The sequence below is a fragment of the Notechis scutatus genome, chromosome 1, assembly GCF_049901735.1.
Source record: "Notechis scutatus isolate UNSWTSFEM ecotype Mainland chromosome 1, rNotScu1.2, whole genome shotgun sequence".
NCBI lineage: Eukaryota > Metazoa > Chordata > Lepidosauria > Squamata > Elapidae > Notechis > Notechis scutatus.
In genome coordinates, this window is record NC_142009.1 from 273,211,465 (window position 1) to 273,231,829 (window position 20,365).

Below are 20,365 nucleotides of genomic sequence, written 5' to 3' on the forward strand. Positions count from 1 at the left end.
GATAATTATAAATATGTAATTTTCACTATTACAAGGTACAGTAGTAGATACCTCAAAAATTTCTACATCTTTAAAATGAAAACAGAAAAACAATAGGTACTGGAAAAACTGGTCTTCTTTACAACACATGTCCTGGGAGGTATCTAAAGTGGTGACATATTATTATTCTCTAGGTTACTAAATTCACATACATAGCACATACTGTCATGTTCCAACATTCAGAGATATGTGAGGCATTGGTTTGAAGTGCAAAATCTTACATTTAACTATATTCCAATCTCTACCTTATCTGGAAGATGATAACTTCAAATCAATTTGCTTCAAAATAGGATTAAATCAATTAATTAAGAATATCAGAATTCTTATTATGCTCCTATTCCTTTGTTGGACTTCATCTGACTTTTAATCATTCATGTCAATTTGAGACAGGCTAAAACACAGGTAATCAAAAGCACAATCAACTGAATTCCCTGAAAAATAACTTTCCTAAAATGGTACTTCGAATGTTGCTTCTCCAAAATATCTACGTTAATTCTCAAACGCTCTGATGCTGTATTTATGTATTAGCTAAATTTATTAAACGCATTATGTGGCCCCAGAATTCACACACAGTAATTCTTCACTAGGACTAACTATCCGTGTCTCTGTTCCAGGATGAAAATGAGACTGAGAAGACTAGGAGAAGCTGGGAAAAGATACCGACATTAGAGTTCAGATATTTGGGGATTCTGAAGCTGTAGTTCTAATGCATCTAGAGCCCCTCTCCACACAGCTCCCAGTTCCCCTAACAATTCTCACCTTCAAGCACCTGTCACTGACACAGCACAAGGAACTATCTGACAGAACTCCTTCTCAGTGTTCTTTGTTGATTTTTTTCATGTTAAGCCATGAAGATAGTGCCTTACCTCTTGAGACAGAATTTGGAAGTATGCCTAGAAAGATTCATGTGTTATCAGAGACAATGCTACTGAACTCCCAGGATAATGTTAGGAAACCTGTGCCCGCCCCCCCTGTCTTTCCTGCAATGTTTATCCAGCAGTTACATCACCAAACAACCTTTTTGCACACCAATGTTGGGACTTCTTCACCTCATTGGACTGAACACAGAGAGAGGAAGTTTTCAAACATAAAAGCCCAGCAGTTCGGAGCAATGAAGAAAAGGACCATAGTATCTTCTTCCATGTGACTTCATAGGCGCATGTCCTTTCTCATATTAGCTTCACACACTTTTAAAGTCATATGCATTTTACTCCAATGCTTTCTTAACAGCCTTTTTTAAAGTCAGATCCAAACTGGGAACAAAAGCCATGGAACAAAACATTCCACAAAGAAATGGACTTTTGGAAGGAGAATAAAGTTATAGGCAAGTTAAATGGCAGGAAACAGGAAGTTGCTGCTTTCTCCAGAATGACGAAAGCAACATTGCAATATGCCACCACAAGCTAGGCCCCTTTAAGGCATGCACACAACTTCACAATTCACATAGAAAAGGACCAGGGTTGAATCATGGCTGCACCATGCTGGTGACATCAGTCTGACCTCTGTTGGCATCCCTACAGAAGCCAATGCTTATTGAACAAGATACCAGTCTCTTTTGCTAATATTTCCCAATATTATCTTGTTAAAGATTTGACGTGTGAACCCTGGTTCATTTCTGTGACTTATTATGAGCTTTCTTTTTTCACTTTTCAGTCTGGCTGTCTAAATCTTCTCTCAGACTCTCCGATCCTATGTACAATTTGCTTCCTAAACCAGGCACCAGAAAGGACAAGTGCACAAAGAGGAAATACAATTGCTAAGATAATTTTCATTTTGGGATGAAATCTCTCGCGTTCATACAGAGGTGGCGGGCCACTGTCAATACTGCCACCGTTGCCTTCCTCTTGGCAGTCGGGGGGAGCCCAGCCTTGCTCACAGTGACAATGCTTGTAATTGTTGCATATTCCATGATTATGGCACTTTGTGACATTGCAATCGTATCTCAAGAGAGACACATTAACACACTCCCTGTTAATACACAACATGCCATTGCCACAAGGAGTGCCATCTCTCACTGCTCCAATATCGATGATCTTCATCCCACTGTGGTAATCAGTTCCCCAGCATTGTTTATTGCCCTTGGAAGTTTGAACTATGGTGGTGTGATTCTCCAAAGAGGGCAAGCTTTCCACATTTTCACACTGGATACGACCACATAGAATATTCTTAGGTATACATTTGCTATAAATTCCATGTATAAGGCCACAGTTGCCAAACCGGTTGCCTTGAGTATTCATTTCTCTAAAGCAAACTTCTGAAGCAACTGTTGCTTTGCTGCCAAAGATTGCTTTGCATTGTCTATCATGAGTATTGCAACTTCCATTATAACAATATGCACCATCATTGCATGGGGCACCATCTTGCACATAAACATCTTCGGGACATCTCTCAGAAACTCCATTGCAGTACTCGGGGAGATCACAACTGCTTTTCTTATTTCGGCAGACTGTTCCAGCAACTTCATACTGACACTTGGTACAACACTGTCCAAAAGCACAAGTGGCCCCTAAATGTAACTTACAATTAGAGTGACAACATGGATCCAACTTGCATTCAGCTTTGGTACCACAGTCACATTGCTCTCCATTATCTACTACTTTGTTGCCGCAGAATTTGAATTTAAATATTTTATTAGGGTCTGGTGGAATTAACAAACAGTTCAAATTTCTTTGACTGAAGTAATCTATATAACTGCAGTTGCTAAACTTATCGGTTATTACTTGTGTTGGGGCCATAATGCATTTTGCTCGATCACATACACAGTATTTTGAGTCATGTTGCATGCCAAGGTTATGTCCTAGTTCATGGATAAATGTGTTAGAAATACGGTACAAACTGGAAGTAATATATGATTCAACAGCTGATCCACTGTTATCATCACAAATCTTTCCTAAGTATGCTAATCCTATTGCATGACCGAAATTCTTAAATATAAATAAGTGCCCAGCATCATTTGGTAGATGAGAAAGTAATGAGTCTCTTCTCCAACTAGTGAATTCTTCAAGTGTTTTAAAGATGTCATCATGAATTGATATAAGATTTCTTTCTGACCATATTTCTAGTCCCGCAATAGACAAATGAACAGAAAGAGGCTCATACAGTACATTTGCAATGTAGAAGATATCCAGAATATTTATAGCAGTAAGAGTTTCATTTTTGCCAAATTTCAAAAAGCGTTCATGATCAATCACAATAGCAATCTCTGCATACCTCTCATGTGACCACCAGTTTGCTTTAGATATACCTTTGTCTGATTTTTGGTCCGGATTTTGGATCATGGCTTCTTGATGTCTTTGCTCTTCCTGTGTTAGGCCGCACACCATTGGAATGACTCCCACCTTTTCTTCTAATTGAAAGACTACATGTTGAAATGTAGCGGATTCTGGAAGTGGCTCTATTTCGTAAATCTTATTTTTAAATTGCAGTAGGCCCCTGAGCCCTCCAGAGCAAGTGCTGATGATGGCCAGAGAGAAGGGCTCACCTTCTACAACACCATCATAGTAACAGTCATCCCTGAAGAATGGATAATCTATCTGGAGATCCCCATCCTTATTATAAGTGAAGATGGGTAGATGCTTCGGGATTAAGCCTCTTTTCTGCCTAAGGTGCATTACAAGATTCCTCCCGTCAATTTGAAACAAATAAGTCATATTCTTGGATTTCTGTTGTCCAAATTTGAAGGTTAATGATTTTGGGATAGTTATTTCATAAGAAGCATAAATAAAGCCCCAAGGAGGTTTGTGAGAGGCAGTACCAGTCAGGAAAGTTATCAAGAATGTCATCACCAGCCAGGGAAGATGAATATTCATATTCTCTGGCAAAGAAAGGAATCCCTTAAAATACAAAATACATTTTCTGACATTTCAATTCAGAGAAGGAAGCCCCCAGCAACTGATGAGAATCTAGGAACAAGTTTATAAGGCTGTAAACAAAATGTCCGCCACAAAGACGAAGAGGATTCTATACCAGGCAACTGTAAATGGAGTTTCCTTTGGGATGTGGGTGGAGCTTAGGGAGCAGACATGGAATAGAATGGCAGACCTAATCAAGGGGGTGACTTGTGTTGTTAGCACTTTCCGTAGATGGCCTTTGTAGTAAATGTTTGCTTTTCTCGGTAAATGTAGACATGTCCACTGGGCTATTTCTATTCTTCTTTGGACCTAATTTGAACAACTTTCTACTTGAACATTTTCTCTTCTATAGTCTTCTCTCTATGAGTTGATGAAGTAAAAGGCTTTTTAAAGGGTGCACAACTATGTATTCATGATTAAGTACTTTGGCATTTCTCATTTGGAAGGGTTTACCAATTATTGTCAGAACTGATTTTCACCTAATTAAGGAGGGATGGATTGTGGGAAAATGCTGCACAAATATTCTGAATTAATAAAAAGGAGTTTTCTTTCCCTTTTGAGACCTGGATTTTTTTTAAAAAAAAAATCTTTATCCCTAGATGAGTGTTTCTCACTTAGCAACTCTCAGAATTCCCCAATCAGCATACTAGCAGAGAAATGTAGGAGTTGAAGTCATTGCGGGAATTGAACTCCACACATCTTGAACTTGCTAAATTGAGAAACATTACTGTAGCTAGTGGGGTAGGCAGGTTGAAAAGATATCCTCTCAACTTACCTGGGCCTGTGCAGAATTATTTCAACTGTTTGCTCGTGTACCTCACTCCATATGTACTCTCCTGTTTACATAAGGATGTTGATTCCATGATTGGGAATCAGCTGTCAATGATGTGATGGTGATAATGATGAGAATGAGGAGGAGAAATAACAAATAAAAACCGTCTTTCAGTTATACAGTGTGTCATCTGGGTACATAGATCCTTTTCTCCACCACAATGGAAACCCTTCTTTTACTGGCTTGTGAGCAATTGCATCATTGCGATCCTAAAGCTACTCAGCTAGGCTCAGGAGAAAGATGTAGGATTATTCCTTTTTTTTTTTTTTGAATTTTTTTTACAACAAAAATAACAAATAAAAACCGTCTTTCAGTTATACAGTGTGTCATCTGGGTACATAGATCTTGTGCACATAATAATATTCATATACATTTCTCATTGAGTTTACAATCATATTGTATTCTAATCAACATTATTTATCATATAATACCGTGTTTCTCCAACAGTATGCCCCTCCATAGGAAGACCCAGCATGTTTTCTAGGCATAAAATGAAATTAAGCCCCTCCCCCCAAATTTAGGCCTAGTTTAAAATATGCAAAATTTGGGGGGGGAGGCGGGGGGAACTTGCCATTAGGAGTGCCCCACGGGCAGCTACGCCTCACCATTCAGCTGCTCCTAACACCATGGTGGAGCACGGAGGGCTCCCTTACCCCTCCCTTACCCGGGTCAGCAGGCAGGCGTCATCAGCGTGGATGTCCAGCAGCATTTCAGCCGCTTCTCAGGCCTCCATAGCTTCCACGGTTCCCACCGGTGCTGGCGCCACTCTCGCCAGCACCGTCTCCAACAACAGTGTCTGAGTCCCTCCCGCTTTCCCCGTCCCCGTAACAACAGGAAAAAAACATTTTGAGGTACCTGGGAGCGCCGCGCGCTGTGTTTTGGTTTAATCCCGAGCATCTGGGTGGGCGTGAGAAGAGCCGAGCGAGTGTCTCTGCTGCTGCTACCCTTGGTGCTCCAGTCTCGGGCTCTGCAAGTTTGCAATAGTCCCGGTGCGCAGCCCTTTCCTGCATTCCAAGCACCCAGGCCGAGCTGCAGCTGTCCCTCTCTCGCCAGCACCGTCTCCAACAACAGTGGCAGCAGCGGCGGGAACCGTGGAAGTTACGGAGGCGGCTCCCCCACTCGAGAAGTGGCTAAAACACTTCCACGGTTCCCGCCGCTGCTGCCACTGTTATTGGAGACAGCGCTGGCAAGAGAGGGACAGCTGCAGCTTGGCCTGGGCACTTGGAATGCAGGAATGGGCTGCGCACCAGGACTTTTGCAAACTTGCAGAGCCCGAGGCTGGAGCACCAAGGGTAGCAGCAGCAGAGACGTTCACTCGGCTCTTCTCACGCCCACCCAGACACTCAGTATTAAACCAAAACGCAGCGTGGGGTGCTCCCAGGTACCTCAAAATCTTTTTTTTCCCTGTTGTTATGGGGACGGGGGAAAAGCAGGAGCGACTCAGACATTGTTGTTGGAGACGGCGCTGGTGTGCAGGGGGGGGGGAGAGAAATTAATTCACCCCGAAAAGACATCCTAGCTGTTTTTTCGGGGCTCAAAAAAAAATAAGGCCCGGCCTTATTTTGTGAGAAACACGGTATCATTATTACATTGTCATTAGATTTTTATTTCAATTTCAAACTATTCTTAAAGGGAAATCCCAACTTTTACAAAATTATAATCATGCTATAACTTATTCAAATATAATCAGTTATATCATTATTATTACAATATCCTTTAATTTGTTACTCTACTTTCTACCATCCATAAAATAAATCCCAACTCTTATAATACTCCTTTTCTTCTTGCTCTCTAATTGCTAATGTTAATCTATTCATTTCTACACGTTCCATTATTTTCTTAATCACCTCCTCCTCCATCGGAATTTTCTCATTTTTCCAATTTTGTGCAAATACAATTCTAGCTGCTGTTAATACATTAATAATCAAATCTGTTACTTCTTTACTATAACCTTCAGGCAAAATCCCCAGTAAAAGTATCTCAGGCTTTAAATCTGTGTGTTGTTTTTTTTTTCTTCCAACCATGTGTGTATTTTAGTCCAATATCTTTTAGCTTCTGCACATGTCCACGACATATGGCAGTATGATCCAGGTATCTGATGACACTTCCAACATTTTGCCAATTTGTCTTTAAACATCTTTGCTAGTCTTGCCGGGGGTAAATGCCACCTGTAAAACATCTTATACAAATTCTTTTTATAGGCTGTTGACATTGTTAATTTATAATTTCTGGTCCATAGTTTCTGCCATTTATCCAAGTCTATCCCATATCCAAAATTGCCCCCCCCCAAGCAATCATCGTTTCTTTAACTTGTTCCAGAGGTGGTATTCAGCAGGTTCTGACCAGTTCTGGAGAACGGGTAGCAGAAATTTGTAGTAGTTCAGAGAACCAGCAAATACTACCTCTGACTGGAGATTTTATAGTATCTTTCCCCGCCACGCCCACCAAGCAATGCCCACAGAATCAGTAGTAAACTTTTTTGAATCCCACCACTGACTTGTTCGATGTAGAATTATTCCTGTTGCTATCAATTCTGAGTTGAGAACTCATTAATTTATACCCATGCAAATGATCTTCAAAGAGACTTCCACCCCACCCAAAAAACCCTGTTTTTTAAAAATACAGGTATCTGTGTATGAAGAGGGTTTTTTAAATTCAGCTCTTCACCTTTCAAACAATAATGTTGGTGTTTCAAAAGCTAAGCAGACTTTTATTTGAAACAAAGCATAATAGTCATAATAGACCTGATGAGAAAACTTATAATTGAATAATACAGAGGACCACGCTGTCTTTCGCCATTGTCACTGAGTGGTTCACAATACTGACTGTTCATAATAATTTCATCACTAATTTTACTGAGGTACAGTGAGAGAAGGGTCGGTGTGCAGCACTGTATTGGCAGCCCAAGTTATCTCTTGATCTTTTTTTGACATCCATTGTACTGTTGGTATAGCTGTCTATTGGTCGAAGTATCTTCAGCTCAAATTCTTCAATTTTCAGGCTATCCTGGAGAGTTATTTTTCTTTACAAATGAGAGATTTCCTCAACTTATTCTCAATGAACTCTACTCTGCATAGAGGGTTTCTCCCATTGAAAAAGCCAAACTTTTCAAAAAGAAATGTATCTGTGGGACATCTTTAATTTATAAATGTCTTTGTTTCTAAAATTGACTGTTCTTTTCCATATTGTGCATTTTTAACAAGGGTGAGTTAAACTAGTGTTCCTTCTTCTTTTGATTTTCTAGCATAAGCCCTTGCTTGAAATTTTCCAAAATTATCAGCCCATCCTTGAACCAGTAGAAACAATTTTGAGAAAAAAAGAGTATTCCAGCTACAATTGAGGTATTCATATTAGCTTTAGCCTGTACCATAAGTGGAGGTGACCCACTGTCTATTCTACCTCCATAGCCTCTATTTCTGCAGTCTGGAGGGGCCCATCCAACAACACAGTGACAATGTTTGAGAGTGTTACACACATTATTGTGTGTGGCACATTGTGACATTACAGTCGTATTTCAGAATGGACACATTGAGACAACTACCCTCAATGCACAACCTGTTATTGCCATAAGGAGTACCATCTCTCACTGCTCCAATATCATTTACCTTCATCCCAGAATGATAGTTAGTGCATCAGCATTGATTAACTCCAGTGGAAGTATGAATTATTATGTTGTGATCCTCCAAAGAAGGCATTTGTATATTTTTACACTGAATACGGCCACACAGATATCATATTTCTTGTAAATCCCATGTTTAAGGCCAGAGTTGCCAAAGCTACCATCATCAATCATCATCATTTTATTATTCCCCATAGTTCCTTCTAGAGAATTTTACTAAGAAAGATTGGGAATGAACCCTAAGGCTGGCCCCCATCCACTTGCCCAAATGTTGATTCATCAACCTGCAACAGGAATAGACTGGCAAGTACTAGAATTGATACTAATTTCCCAATTCATCTGTTATCTCTTTATGACCAGGAATAGTCTATCAAGAACTGGCTAAGTGAACTATCTTACTGGAAGTACCAAGTGTATATCATCCCCTCCTATTGGCCCCCAATGTTAGTTTAATGAGCTTCCTTCAGGCATTCATCATGCTTTTAAACATACAGAAAGACGTTAGTCGTTCTCATCCATCTGAAAAATCTTTGTGGATAGCATTCCTGTCATGTCCCAGAATAAATAAGGGGTAAAATGGGAGTGGAAAGTAGCACAGGACATCTTTTCCCTCTTTAAAGCTGTACAAATGTTAGATAGCAACCCCACCAAATTCCACATAATAACAGTTTAGTCAAAGGAAATAACATTAAAAGAGAAAGAAATCATCTTTGGGGTCCCTTATTGCCATTTCATTTACTTAGTGTGGCATGTTTTGGATGTGACACCCTGATGCTCCCCAATATTAAAATGCATCAATACAGCACAAGGCAGCAAAGGACTGGAAATTAAACTTAGCAGTATTGGGATCGTGGTCACCTGAGACATGGCTTTTAAAAAAAGAAGAAACATCACAAGCTGAGCCACATAGCAAGGGATCAAGGAAGGAACAGATCTTTGTGTAAGAACAACCACTGTGTAGGGAGTTGACTCACTGGTGGACTTTCTTCTTTGTAGTAGTCCAGATCTCTGACGCACATAGGCACAATTGGCCAGCCTTGGAAGCAAAAGTGAGCCCTGTCCAGTTAAGATTGCCATTAAGGGGGAAAAGGGAGGTGGAAACACACTGGAGTTGTCCTCACTTGTGTGTTGAGCTTCAGTATGTTTTTGAAATAACTTATCTGGGGCAAGTGCTATACAAGTGTCCTGAGAAAGGAGGAAGAAAGAAGGAAGAAGCAATGTGGCTCCGTTTCTTTGTTAGGTTATCATTATAAATGGACTGATTCTTCTTGTGCCTGTGAGCCTAGAGGAGGAATACGTGGTAGATGAATGAAGGGCTCTTTTACCAGACGTAGCAGGGGAGGAAGTCTATCAGAGTGTGTTTATATGAATATGTGGTTCTCCCTCTTTCCCTCTCTTCCTCCCTCCCTCCCTTATATGTCAGTGTATTTTTTGCAGTGTGTGAGGAAGTGGTAGCTGGGCACACTGATGACACTAAGAGCTAATGTTTCCAGTGGGGTGAAACTTAAACAATCTTTTATTTAAAACAGAGCAATCATAATAGAACTGATGAGAACAGTTGTAACTGTTGTGCAGTGTTGGCAGTCCAAATTATACATCATCATCAATGCCTCTTGATCTTTCTTTGACATCCAATGTAATGTTGGTATAGCTGGCTATTGCTTGAGGTATCTTCAGTTCAGACACTTCATTTTCAACGCTATCCCAAATAATTATTTTTCGTTACAAATCAGAGATCTACTCCACTCATTCTCACAGAACTTACCTTGCCTACATCACAAGATTTCTTCACCTTCAAAGGAACCAATTTTTTCAAAAGGAAATGTGTCAGGGAGACATCTTTAAAACATTGAAATTTCAAATGTCTTTGTTTTTCAGTTTGACTATTAATTCCTGTGCATATACTGGATGTGTTATGCATTCTTAGCAAGGGTGAATTACACTGGTGTTCCTTCATCATTTGCTTTTGTAGCATGGACTCTTCCCTGAAATTTTCCAAATGGGTTTCTCAGCCCATTCTTGAACCAGATAACCAGGCCAGAAGAAACAATTGTGAGACAAAAGGCACAGAATATTCCAGCTACAGCTGTGGTTTTCATATCAGCTTTAGCCTGTACCGAAACTGGAAGTGGCCCACTGTCTATGCTACCTCCATAGCCTCTATTTCTGCAGTCTGGAGGAGCCCATCCATCATCACAGTGACAGTGTTTGAGAGTGTTACATACTCCCCGATTGTGGCACATTGTGACATTACAGTCGTATTTCAAAATGGACACATCAACACAACTACCCTCAATACACATCGTATTATTGCCACAAGGAATACCGTCTCTCACTGCTCCAATATCATTCACCTTCATCCCCGTGTGGTAGTCAGTGCCCCAGCATTGATTAACTCCGGTGGAAGTGTGAATTATTGTACTGTGATCCTCCAAAGAAGGCATCTCTATATCTTTACACTGGATACGGCCACACAGGCTATCCCCAGTATCGCATTTCTTGTAAATGCCATGTTTAAGGCCACAGTTGCCAAAGCGATCACCTTTATTATTTACTTCTATGAAGCAAACTTCAGAAGCAACTGTTGCTCCCCTACCAAATATCATTTTGCACTGCATATCATGAGTCGTGCAGTTCCCATGATAACAATACACGCCCTCATTGCACACGGCACCATCTTGTACATGCACATCGTCTGGACAGTGCTCTGAAGTCCCATTGCAATATTCAGGAAGATCACAACTGCTAATCTTCTCTCGGCAAACAGTTCCACGTTGATGATATTGGCAGTTAGCACAGCACAGTCCAAAGGCACAAACAGCCTCCGGGCGCAACATACAATTAGTTTGACAGCAAGGATCTGACTTGCATTGTGTTTCTGACCCACAGTCACACTGCTCTCCCTTTTCCACTCTTTTGTTACCACAGAAGTCAAACTTAAATGTTGTGTTAGTGTCTGGTGGGACAAGTAAACAGCCATGGTTTCTAAGGCGGAAAAAATCTTGGTAACTGCAGTTACTAAATTTATCACTTAGTGATGTATAGGCTCCCATAATGCAAGTCGGCTTTCCACAATAACAATATCGTTTATCATGATACATTCCAAGAGTGTGTCCCAGTTCATGAGCAAATCGTCCTGAAAACCAAAACAAACTGGTACCTCTATACGATTCAATAGCACTTGCTGACTCCCTGCTACATATAGTTGCAACATAAGCATGTCCTATTACTGTCCCCAAATGCTGATATAAAAATAGGTGAGCAGCATCATTTTTTAAAATTTTAAGTAGATGGTTTCTTCTCCAATTATTAAACAATGAAAGCGTCCTACTTGCTGAAGAGGTAATGTTTATGGGGTTGTTTTTTGACCAGATCACTAAGCCTGCTATTGACAAATGAATAGAAAGTGAATCATAGAATGAATTTGCAGTGTGGACAATATCTAGAACTCTCATCGTAATAAAAGATTCATTTCTCTTAAACTGCAAATATAGTTCATGATCGAACACAATTGCTACCTTAGCATATCTTGTATGTGGCCACCAGGATTTACCAAAAACATCTTTGTTTGCAAGATTCTCTGTCTTGGGAATTATGTCCTGTTGATGGCTCCGCTCTTCCTCTCCTACTCCACAAGTCATCCGGCGAGCCCCTTCCTCTACTTCTAACCGAAACACCACGTGTTGAAAGGTAGAAGATTCCTGGACTGGTTCAATTTCATAGGTCTTATTTTCAATTTGCAAGAGACCTCTCAGTCCTCCTGAACATGTACTGAGGGTGACCCGAGAAGAGGACTTTCTCTGAATAAATCCATGGTAGAAACAGTCATCCTTGATAAAAGGATGATCCACTTGGAGATCTCCTGCTGTATCATAGGTGAAGACAGGAAAGACCTTAGGGATGAAGTTCCTTTTTTGCCTGAGGAACACCACAAGGGGACTTCCTTCAATGTGCAGGAGGTAGCTCACATGCTGGGGTTCTTCTTGGCCATACTTGGGAGACAGTTTCCTTGGGATGATCACATCATAAGAGGCATATCTGAAGCCCTGAGGAGGTGCCTGTGTAGAAGCTGCTTTTTGGATGATCTTAAGCAATATCACACTCAATAATGCCACAAAGGTACTCATTTTCACAGAATGAGGGTAGGAACTGACCCTATTCTAAGAAAGCAATCTCAATAGAGATGGGTCTAGCAGAATTAAGTGTGTGTGTGTGTGTGTGTGTGTGTGTGTGTGTGTGAGAGAGAGAGAGAGAGAGAGAGAGAGAGAGAGAGAGAGAGAGAGATGTTAGGACTGGTTAAACATTTGAAAATGAGGATTCTGTACACAGCAACAGGAAATGCAAGATTCTGGAATGTAGGCGGAGTTTGAAGAATCATATATTGAATACAAAAGCAAAGCAATATTTATGAAATGTTCTTATGATGACTTGTTATGTAATTACTTGGAGTTCCCAGGATAACTCCAAACAGCTTGTTACTGTTTGTATCCTCTTTTTTAAAATACATTTTTCATTTTTTATTTCAACAAACATATAATTGTGTGAACAGTGTGTTTCCAGGGTGCTTTATATTTTAGAACAAACATGACAATACCTTTATATTAATACTATTGATATTCTTATATAGTTTGATGATATTAATACAAATTATTGAGCTTAATTATTCAATATTCCCATGTGCTATTTTTGTGTCAATCTCTGTATTCTTAACATCACTTCTTTTGTTATAAATACTATTTTAATAGTCATATTTGCAGTGTTTAACAATTTATATAATTCTAATAACCATCCCTAAATTCATATTAATTTATATTTTACATTTTAGAACAAACATGACAGTAGTTTCATATTAATACTGTTAACATTCTTATATGGTTTGATATTAATAGAAATTATCAATCTTATTAATTCAATATTCCCATGTGCTATTTTTATGTTAATCTCTGTGTTCTTAACATTATTTGTTTTATTATAAGTAGTATATTAATAGTCATATTTGCAGTGTTTAACAAATTATATGGTTCTAATAACCATCCAAAAATTCATATTAATTTATGTTTCTGATTGTTTATGCCCTTCTTGCTTCTTGGTTGTGCCACTATTATATTTAAAGCAAAATCCCTTTCTAGTCTCATTTTAATACAAACAGCATAATATTCATCCTATTTAAACTTACACTATATTTAATTATCTTATTTTTGTATCTATCAAATTCTACGTCATTTCTTTTTCTTACAATACAATATTAATTTTCATGTTTATTACAGTTAGCAATTATTTATCTTAAGTAATAATCCTGCAATAGAATATTAATTTTCATGTTTATTTCAATTAATAATTTATATATCTTAAGTAATAATACACATATTCATGTGGAATCATAATCTTTTCCCCCCTTCTAACCATTGTCTCTTACTCTAAATAAAACTTTGATTAATCGCTTCCTAGCATGTCTCCCATTTTCTATCATTTTTTGACCATTCCCCTTTTCTATTATGTTCCATTGTCTCTTTTTCACATTATTTGCTCTTATCCCTATCTTTCTCCCAAAACAATCTTCCTGAAATTCCATTCCCTGTTATATTTCCCTTAAAAACTCTCCCCTTGGTATGTTGCATCAATCATCATCATTTTAAATTTTATTTCCTTTTTATCCTTTCTTTTTATTTGTTGTTCCATTTGTTCTATTTTTCTGGTTACTTTTCTGATTGATTCCTCCTCTTCCTAGATCTCCTGTTTTCTTTCTATTATTTGCATCTCCATTTCCGGATCTTCTGCCAAGCTCTGTATTTTATTCAAAATGTCCTCAAATCTTCTTTTCATATCCTGCAGTTCCAACATAATTGCAAATTCCATTCATCTTTGTTTCTGTTAAGTCTGTTTCTTCTATCCAATTACCCAACAGTCTTTTATTCAAACCAGAATCACTTTTCAGACTAAAAATCCAATTTCCAGGAGTCTTTATGACCCAAAATTAGTCTATCTGTTCTTTTAGATAAGGGGTCTTCAAACTTGACAGCTTTGTGGACTTCAACTCCCAGAATTCCTGCTCCAGTCATGTTAGCTCAGGAATTCTGGGAGTTGAAGTCCACAAGTCTTAAACTTACCTAGTTTGAAGACCCTTGTTTTAGATAGTCCAAAGGTAATACTTTCATGAGTTTCTCCACCAGTTAAATTTTATATTATAACTTTCTGGGGTCTTTTAACAATACAATTTCTTTATTTTTTTTCCCCAAGTCTCCTTAAGTCAGGTCTTTATCAAAACTTTGGGAATCTGTAATGTCTTCTTTTAACAGCAGGTGGTGCCCTTAGATCAGTTTCCACTTTTCATTTTTCTTTTCTTTTTATCTTTTTCGTCAATTTTTGCCAATATTCCAAAAAATAAATATATATTCCTTTTTTTTGTAAATTGATTACAACAATTTAAAATAATGCCTATCCCAAGCCAGAGTTTGTCAAATCACAAAGTCCAGTTTTCAATTATTCTTTAAGAAATTTACAGTATTCTTTCTACATTTTACTCTCTTTCTGTTTTCCAGTTTTTAAAATTAAGTTTTAATACTTTATAAATTCTACTCCAATGTTAGGTTGCTGCCAGTTTAAAAATCCTTATGAGTCCTCTTTTCTGGTACCTTTATCGGGGTTACACTTAGAAATTCGAAAGTATTCTCATCCAGTTCACATACCATTCACCATTTCCTTGGACCTGCACAGTCTTAGGTATTCAGATTGTCTCCGTCTTCATGGCAGCCATTTTGGTTGCCACTGCATGTTGTCTTCAGGTGAAGGGGCTTTCCATGTCAGGGAGGAGAGATGCGCCTCTCTTCTACCTGTCAGGCAGTCCCACTTTTCTTCACCACCTCTCCAGGGTGGCTATGGCTTCAATTGGGGCTCTCCAATCAGGTGAGCTGTGGAACTCACAGTCCTCATCTCCGAAGGCGATGGAAGTCCAGCCGGAAGTCCCAGATACTGTTTGTATCCTTGTTGTTGTTAGTTGCGAAGTCATTTATGAGCAATCGTGACCCCATGGACAATGTTCCTCCAGGCCTTCCTGTCCTCTACAATCTTCTGGAGTCTATTTAAGCTCATGCTGACTGTTTCAGTGACTCCATCCAGCTACCTCATTCTCTGTCATCCCATTGTTCTATTGCCTTCAATCTTTCCCAGCATTAGGCTCTTCTCCAGTGAGTCCTTCCTCCTCATTAGGTGGCCAAAGTATTTGAATTTCACCTTCAGGATCTGGCCTTCTAAAGAGCAGTCAGGGTTGATCTCCTTTAGGATTGACTGGTTTGATCACCTTGTAGTCCAAGGGACTCACAGGAGTCTTCTCCAGCACTATAGTTCAAAGGCCTAAATTCTTTGGTGCTCAGCCTTTCTTATGGTCCAACTTTCACAGCCATAATTGCAACTGGGAAAACCATAGCCTTGACTATATGCACTTTTGTTGGCAGGGTGATGTCTCTGCTTTTTAGTATGCTGTCTAGATTTGCCATAGCTTTCCTCCCCAGGAGCAAGCACCTTTTAATTTCTTGGCTATTCAATTGAGGAGACAGAAAAACAGACAAGTAGTCAGACAGGGAAACAAGCAAGCAAGCAAGCAGTCAGTCGGTCAGACAGGCAGGCAGGCAGACATACAGAGAGAAGCATGTCAGTCTAGCTAATCTCAGATCTTCAAATCTAAGAGGGGACCACAATCTACCAGCAAACCATCAAATTTATATTTGCTATTTAGTTCTGAATACCTGGGTATGAAGAGTCATGAAACCACCGAAATTTTATTCAAGAACTGGGCATGGCTAGTCTAGTGAAGAGAAGAACCAGGGGAGACATGATAGCATTCTTCCAATATTTGAGGGGCTGCCACAGAGAGGAAGGGGTCAAGCTATTTTCTAAAGCATCTGAAGGCCAGACAAGGAATAATGGATGGAAACTGAACAAGGAGAGATTTAACCTGGAAATAAGGAGAAACTTTTTTACAGTGAGAACAATCAACCAATGGAACAGCTTGCCTTCAGAAGTTGTGGGAGCACCATCACTTGAGACTTTCAAGAAGAGATTGGACTGCCATTTGTCAGAAATAGTGTAGGGTCTCCCACTTGGGTGGTGGGGGTGGACTAGATGACTTACAAGGTCCCTTCCAACTCTGATTATCTGTTATCTGTTTGAAACAGAAGCTCTGCATAGGGGAAGATATCAATAAATATGAATTTATTGCCTAATCTCCTGTTGATTTAGCAATAGGTAGGAATGATGCTTGGAATGATTGACAGTAATCAAGAGAAGGTTTGGGAATGGAAGTTGTATGGTGACTACAGAAAACAGTTTCTGTACTCAAAATATTTTTTGTTATTTTTCCCTAAAGCTTGTACCTGATGAAATTTACAAGCATTGTTGGGTGAAACTGCATTAAGGACCAGAAGCGGGCATTCTTAGCACAAAAATCCCATTTAAAAGGCTGATCAGATTGAACTCTTTTTCATTTTTGAAAGGGTGAAGCAAGATACAAGAGCAAGAAAAATGGCAAAAGTATGTATCGTGGTTTTAAGCTACAGAAAACAGCAACAAGAAGAATTGACCTGTTCAACAAAGACTGCATTGGATGCTACAGATTCTATGTACTTCGCACTCCTAGTTGGTGTTCATGGATGTGGTGTGTTGATCTTCTACTGTCTATCCTACATCGTGGCTGTTACAGTCCTTACCCTGTATATTGTAGATGACTCCTGTTTTTTTTCCTTTTGAGGCTACTGGGTCTTTTGGTTTGTTGATTGATTGATTGGTTGATTTTAGATAATTTATATAGCAGTCCATTCACTCGCAGTGACTCTAAGCAGTTTGCAGACAATAAAAAGGGGGAGATATTATTATTATTATTATTATTATTATTATTATTATTATTATTATTATTATTATTATTATTATTGATAATAATAATTCATCAGACTCTGTAAAGAAGCGGATGAAACCATCAATCACATATTGAGCTGTTGTAAGACAATCACTCAGACTTGTTAGGAATGTGAGTCACCTAACAGCTATTTGGGATGGAAATATATAAACCAGGATAGACATTTTAATACTGTATCTTTAAGAGCATGAAAAAACTGCAGTTGGGTGTGGTTCTGCAAATGGCCATAAGATGGAGCCAGAAACCTGGGTTGTTTTAGTCTCAGTGAAGTGAGTGAGTCTCTGTTTCCTTCTGTTGGAAAGAGTTGCCGTTCCTCCATTTTTTCCTTATTGACTGTTATTCTTGGATTTGATGTAAGTCTGTTACTGAACTGTTTTTGAAACTGGACTTTGATATTCGGATTATCCCTGAAATAAACACTGACTGAGTTACCTGTGAATGACTTGGACTGCTTGTTTAGACTGTGCTTAAACGTTTATTGAAAGTAAAAACCGGGTTTCCGGTTTTGCGTGGCTTGGGCGGCGGCAGGAATTCGCAACTCTCCGCGATTCCTCGCTGCGCCGCCCAAGGTGCCCCGATCCAAATGGGTCTGGGGGATATGGCTGCCCTGTAGAGGCAGCCAAGAGAGAGGGGATTCGGACAGGGGTTTGGGGTGTCACAGACCCCTCCTCAGCCGGAAAAACCCCTTTTTCCCAAGGTGGTGGAGCGGCGGTCAGTAATGGCCGCCACAAAGAAGCCTTCAGCCGGGTAAGATTTGTGCTGGAGGAAGCAGGAGAAAGTGAAAGTGCTGGCTGAACCGGGACAATAAGATCTTAAATACCCTGGAAACTGAATTGCTTGAAGGATACATTGTTTCCCAAAGAAGATTGGAAAGCTGCGAAGAAAGCTGTCAAGGAAAGGTTTTTTTTTCTTCACTCTCCCTTCCCATAGAAATAGCAGACGGAGATCTGGAAAATCTACTTGGGCACCGAAGGTAATTCCATTTGAAATTTAAAGCCAAGGGATAAAGGATTTCTGGACATTGGATTTAAAAACTTAAAATTCTTTCTATTTGTTACAAGGGGAAGGGAAGAGATAAAGACTTATTATAAGATTGTACTGAAGGAAACTGCTTTGAGCCTATAAGAACAGGAATAAAAGACATTAAGACTTCTAGAAGATCATCTTGGAACTGTGTATTTGAATTCTACCCTAGGAGGTGAAAATATAGAAAGAAGAAAGTGCTAAATGAAACTGTTTGCTCTGATTTGGTTTGCTTTGTGACTTTGGGATTTCTGTGAATTTTTTTTTTTTAAAGGGACTAAAGACATTAGGGTTGTTTCAAAAAAGAAAGAAAGAAAAATGGCATTATCCTTTGAAGGTCTACAAATGGAATTTCAAAGACTGAAAGAAGAAGATAAGGGCTCTTCTGGATCTATTTTTCACTTTTTAGAAATGGCGATCTCTACCTATCAAGAAATACGACAACGACAGGAAGGCTGGGATGAAGGAGAAGAAGCCATCTTTAATGGACAAACACACTTAGTGGAGGAAGAAAAGCAGAAGGGGGCAAGGAAAAGGTGAACTTAGAACTTAAAAAGCAACCAAGAAAAAGAAAATGAGATGAAAAAGCGATATGATGTCAGAAAGCAACAGAAAAGAGAAATACAACAGAGAGGGAAGACTAAGAGAGTGAAATTTGAGAGATGGGGGTGTGTGTCAAAAAGCTAGAATGGATAAGAAAGGAAGGGAAAAAGGAAAGAGAAGTCATAAAGGCTTTAAACAAGATGCTAAAAACGAATTTTTTCAGAGATAAGGGGTAAGATAATTTTATAAAAATGATTCTGCAAAAGTACATAAGAATGTATTGTAGACATTAGTATTTGAAGCTGAGTTAGAAAATTAAAATATTATATGAGTTAAAAATGTATTAAAGGGAAGCTATGATTTAATTATAGAGTTTAATTTCTTATGAAATATTGTTTTTATTGTTTAAGAATTAATAATAGAATCTAATTTCCTATGAAACATTCTTATTATATTATAAATTTAATATTCTTTTTTCATTTTTTTAGTTTTATTATTACTTATTAAATCCAATATTATTTGTTTGTTTTATTATTTTGAAATGTAATACTTAGAATGTACGGAGCAGAATCAGTACGGAAAATATGTATTATTTTAAGTGTTATTTAGGGGAAAGATAAAAAGTTGTCATACTTCAATCAGTGTTTACAGGAGAAATATTGTATTAGATAGAAAGGATAAATAGGTGATTGAAAGAAAACGGACCAAAGATGCAAATATAATTATTTAAATCGAGATGGAATAAATAAAATAGAATTAAAAGAATGAGTAGGAGAGAGAAAATATATGGAAAATAGAGAATGTTAAATAAGATATGAGATAGTATATTAAGAGAGTATAAACTTTGACTGATGTCTGTATAAAAAGAGTTAACCCGGGGTAAGCCGCTTTCCAAAAAGACGTTTTATGTATTTATGTTTTGTGTAATGTTTGTTTAAGTTTGACAGGATGTGGAAGAGCACTAATGAAATTGTATTCAATGAGTACATAACTTCAAGGCAGAAGAAATATGATTAAATAGAAGGAAAAGGAGTAATAAAGAGAAGTTTGGAAAAGATATGAAGTTGATTAGATAAGATAAATATATATATTAAATTATAGAAATGTGATAATTTGGAATTATCTTCTTTTTAAATAAGATGGTTTATTTGTTTCTTTTAGAAAAGATATTTTATGTTACTACATCCTATGTTCTGTTTGTTTGTGTATTGTATTTAAAAAAAAACCTAATAAAGTTTGTCCAAAAAAAAAGAAAAGAAAGTAAAAACCTACATTAACTGTACAGTGTATCTGTGTGCTATGTGTGTATTATTCAAACACTACTCTCACTACGTCTCCCTGTATGCGCTCATTCTCCTAACGGGGAATTACCTCAACAAGACTGACTACAAACAATGTCACAACACAGTCGCTCAGATGGTCCACTGGAATTTGTGTCACAACTACCATCTGCCTGTAGCAAAGAACTGGTGGGACCATAAGCCTGAAAAAGTCGTCGTCCAAAATGAGCATGCAAAACTACTGTGGGACTTCCGAATACAGATTGATAA

The 20,365-nt window shown here is 38.4% G+C and overlaps 2 protein-coding genes across 2 annotated transcripts; both read right to left on the minus strand.

The window, feature by feature from the left end:
• Positions 1-1,688: 1,688 nt before the first annotated feature.
• LOC113414381 (disintegrin and metalloproteinase domain-containing protein 20-like) lies at positions 1,689-3,848 on the minus strand. The gene has a single exon (XM_087949555.1). It carries the CDS (start codon positions 3,846-3,848, stop codon positions 1,689-1,691), a length of 2,160 nt encoding a protein of 719 aa, XP_087805681.1.
• A 6,430-nt stretch (positions 3,849-10,278) lies between these two features.
• LOC113414240 (disintegrin and metalloproteinase domain-containing protein 21-like) lies at positions 10,279-12,468 on the minus strand. The gene has a single exon (XM_026671011.2). It carries the CDS (start codon positions 12,466-12,468, stop codon positions 10,279-10,281), a length of 2,190 nt encoding a protein of 729 aa, XP_026526796.2.
• Between the last annotated feature and the right edge of the window lie 7,897 nt (positions 12,469-20,365).

Bases quoted from the DNA above. Each gene is read 5' to 3' on its own strand.
- LOC113414381 (XM_087949555.1), bottom strand. From the start codon at position 3,848: ATGAATATTCATCTTCCCTGGCTGGTGATGACATTCTTGATAACTTTC.
- LOC113414240 (XM_026671011.2), bottom strand. From the start codon at position 12,468: ATGAGTACCTTTGTGGCATTATTGAGTGTGATATTGCTTAAGATCATC.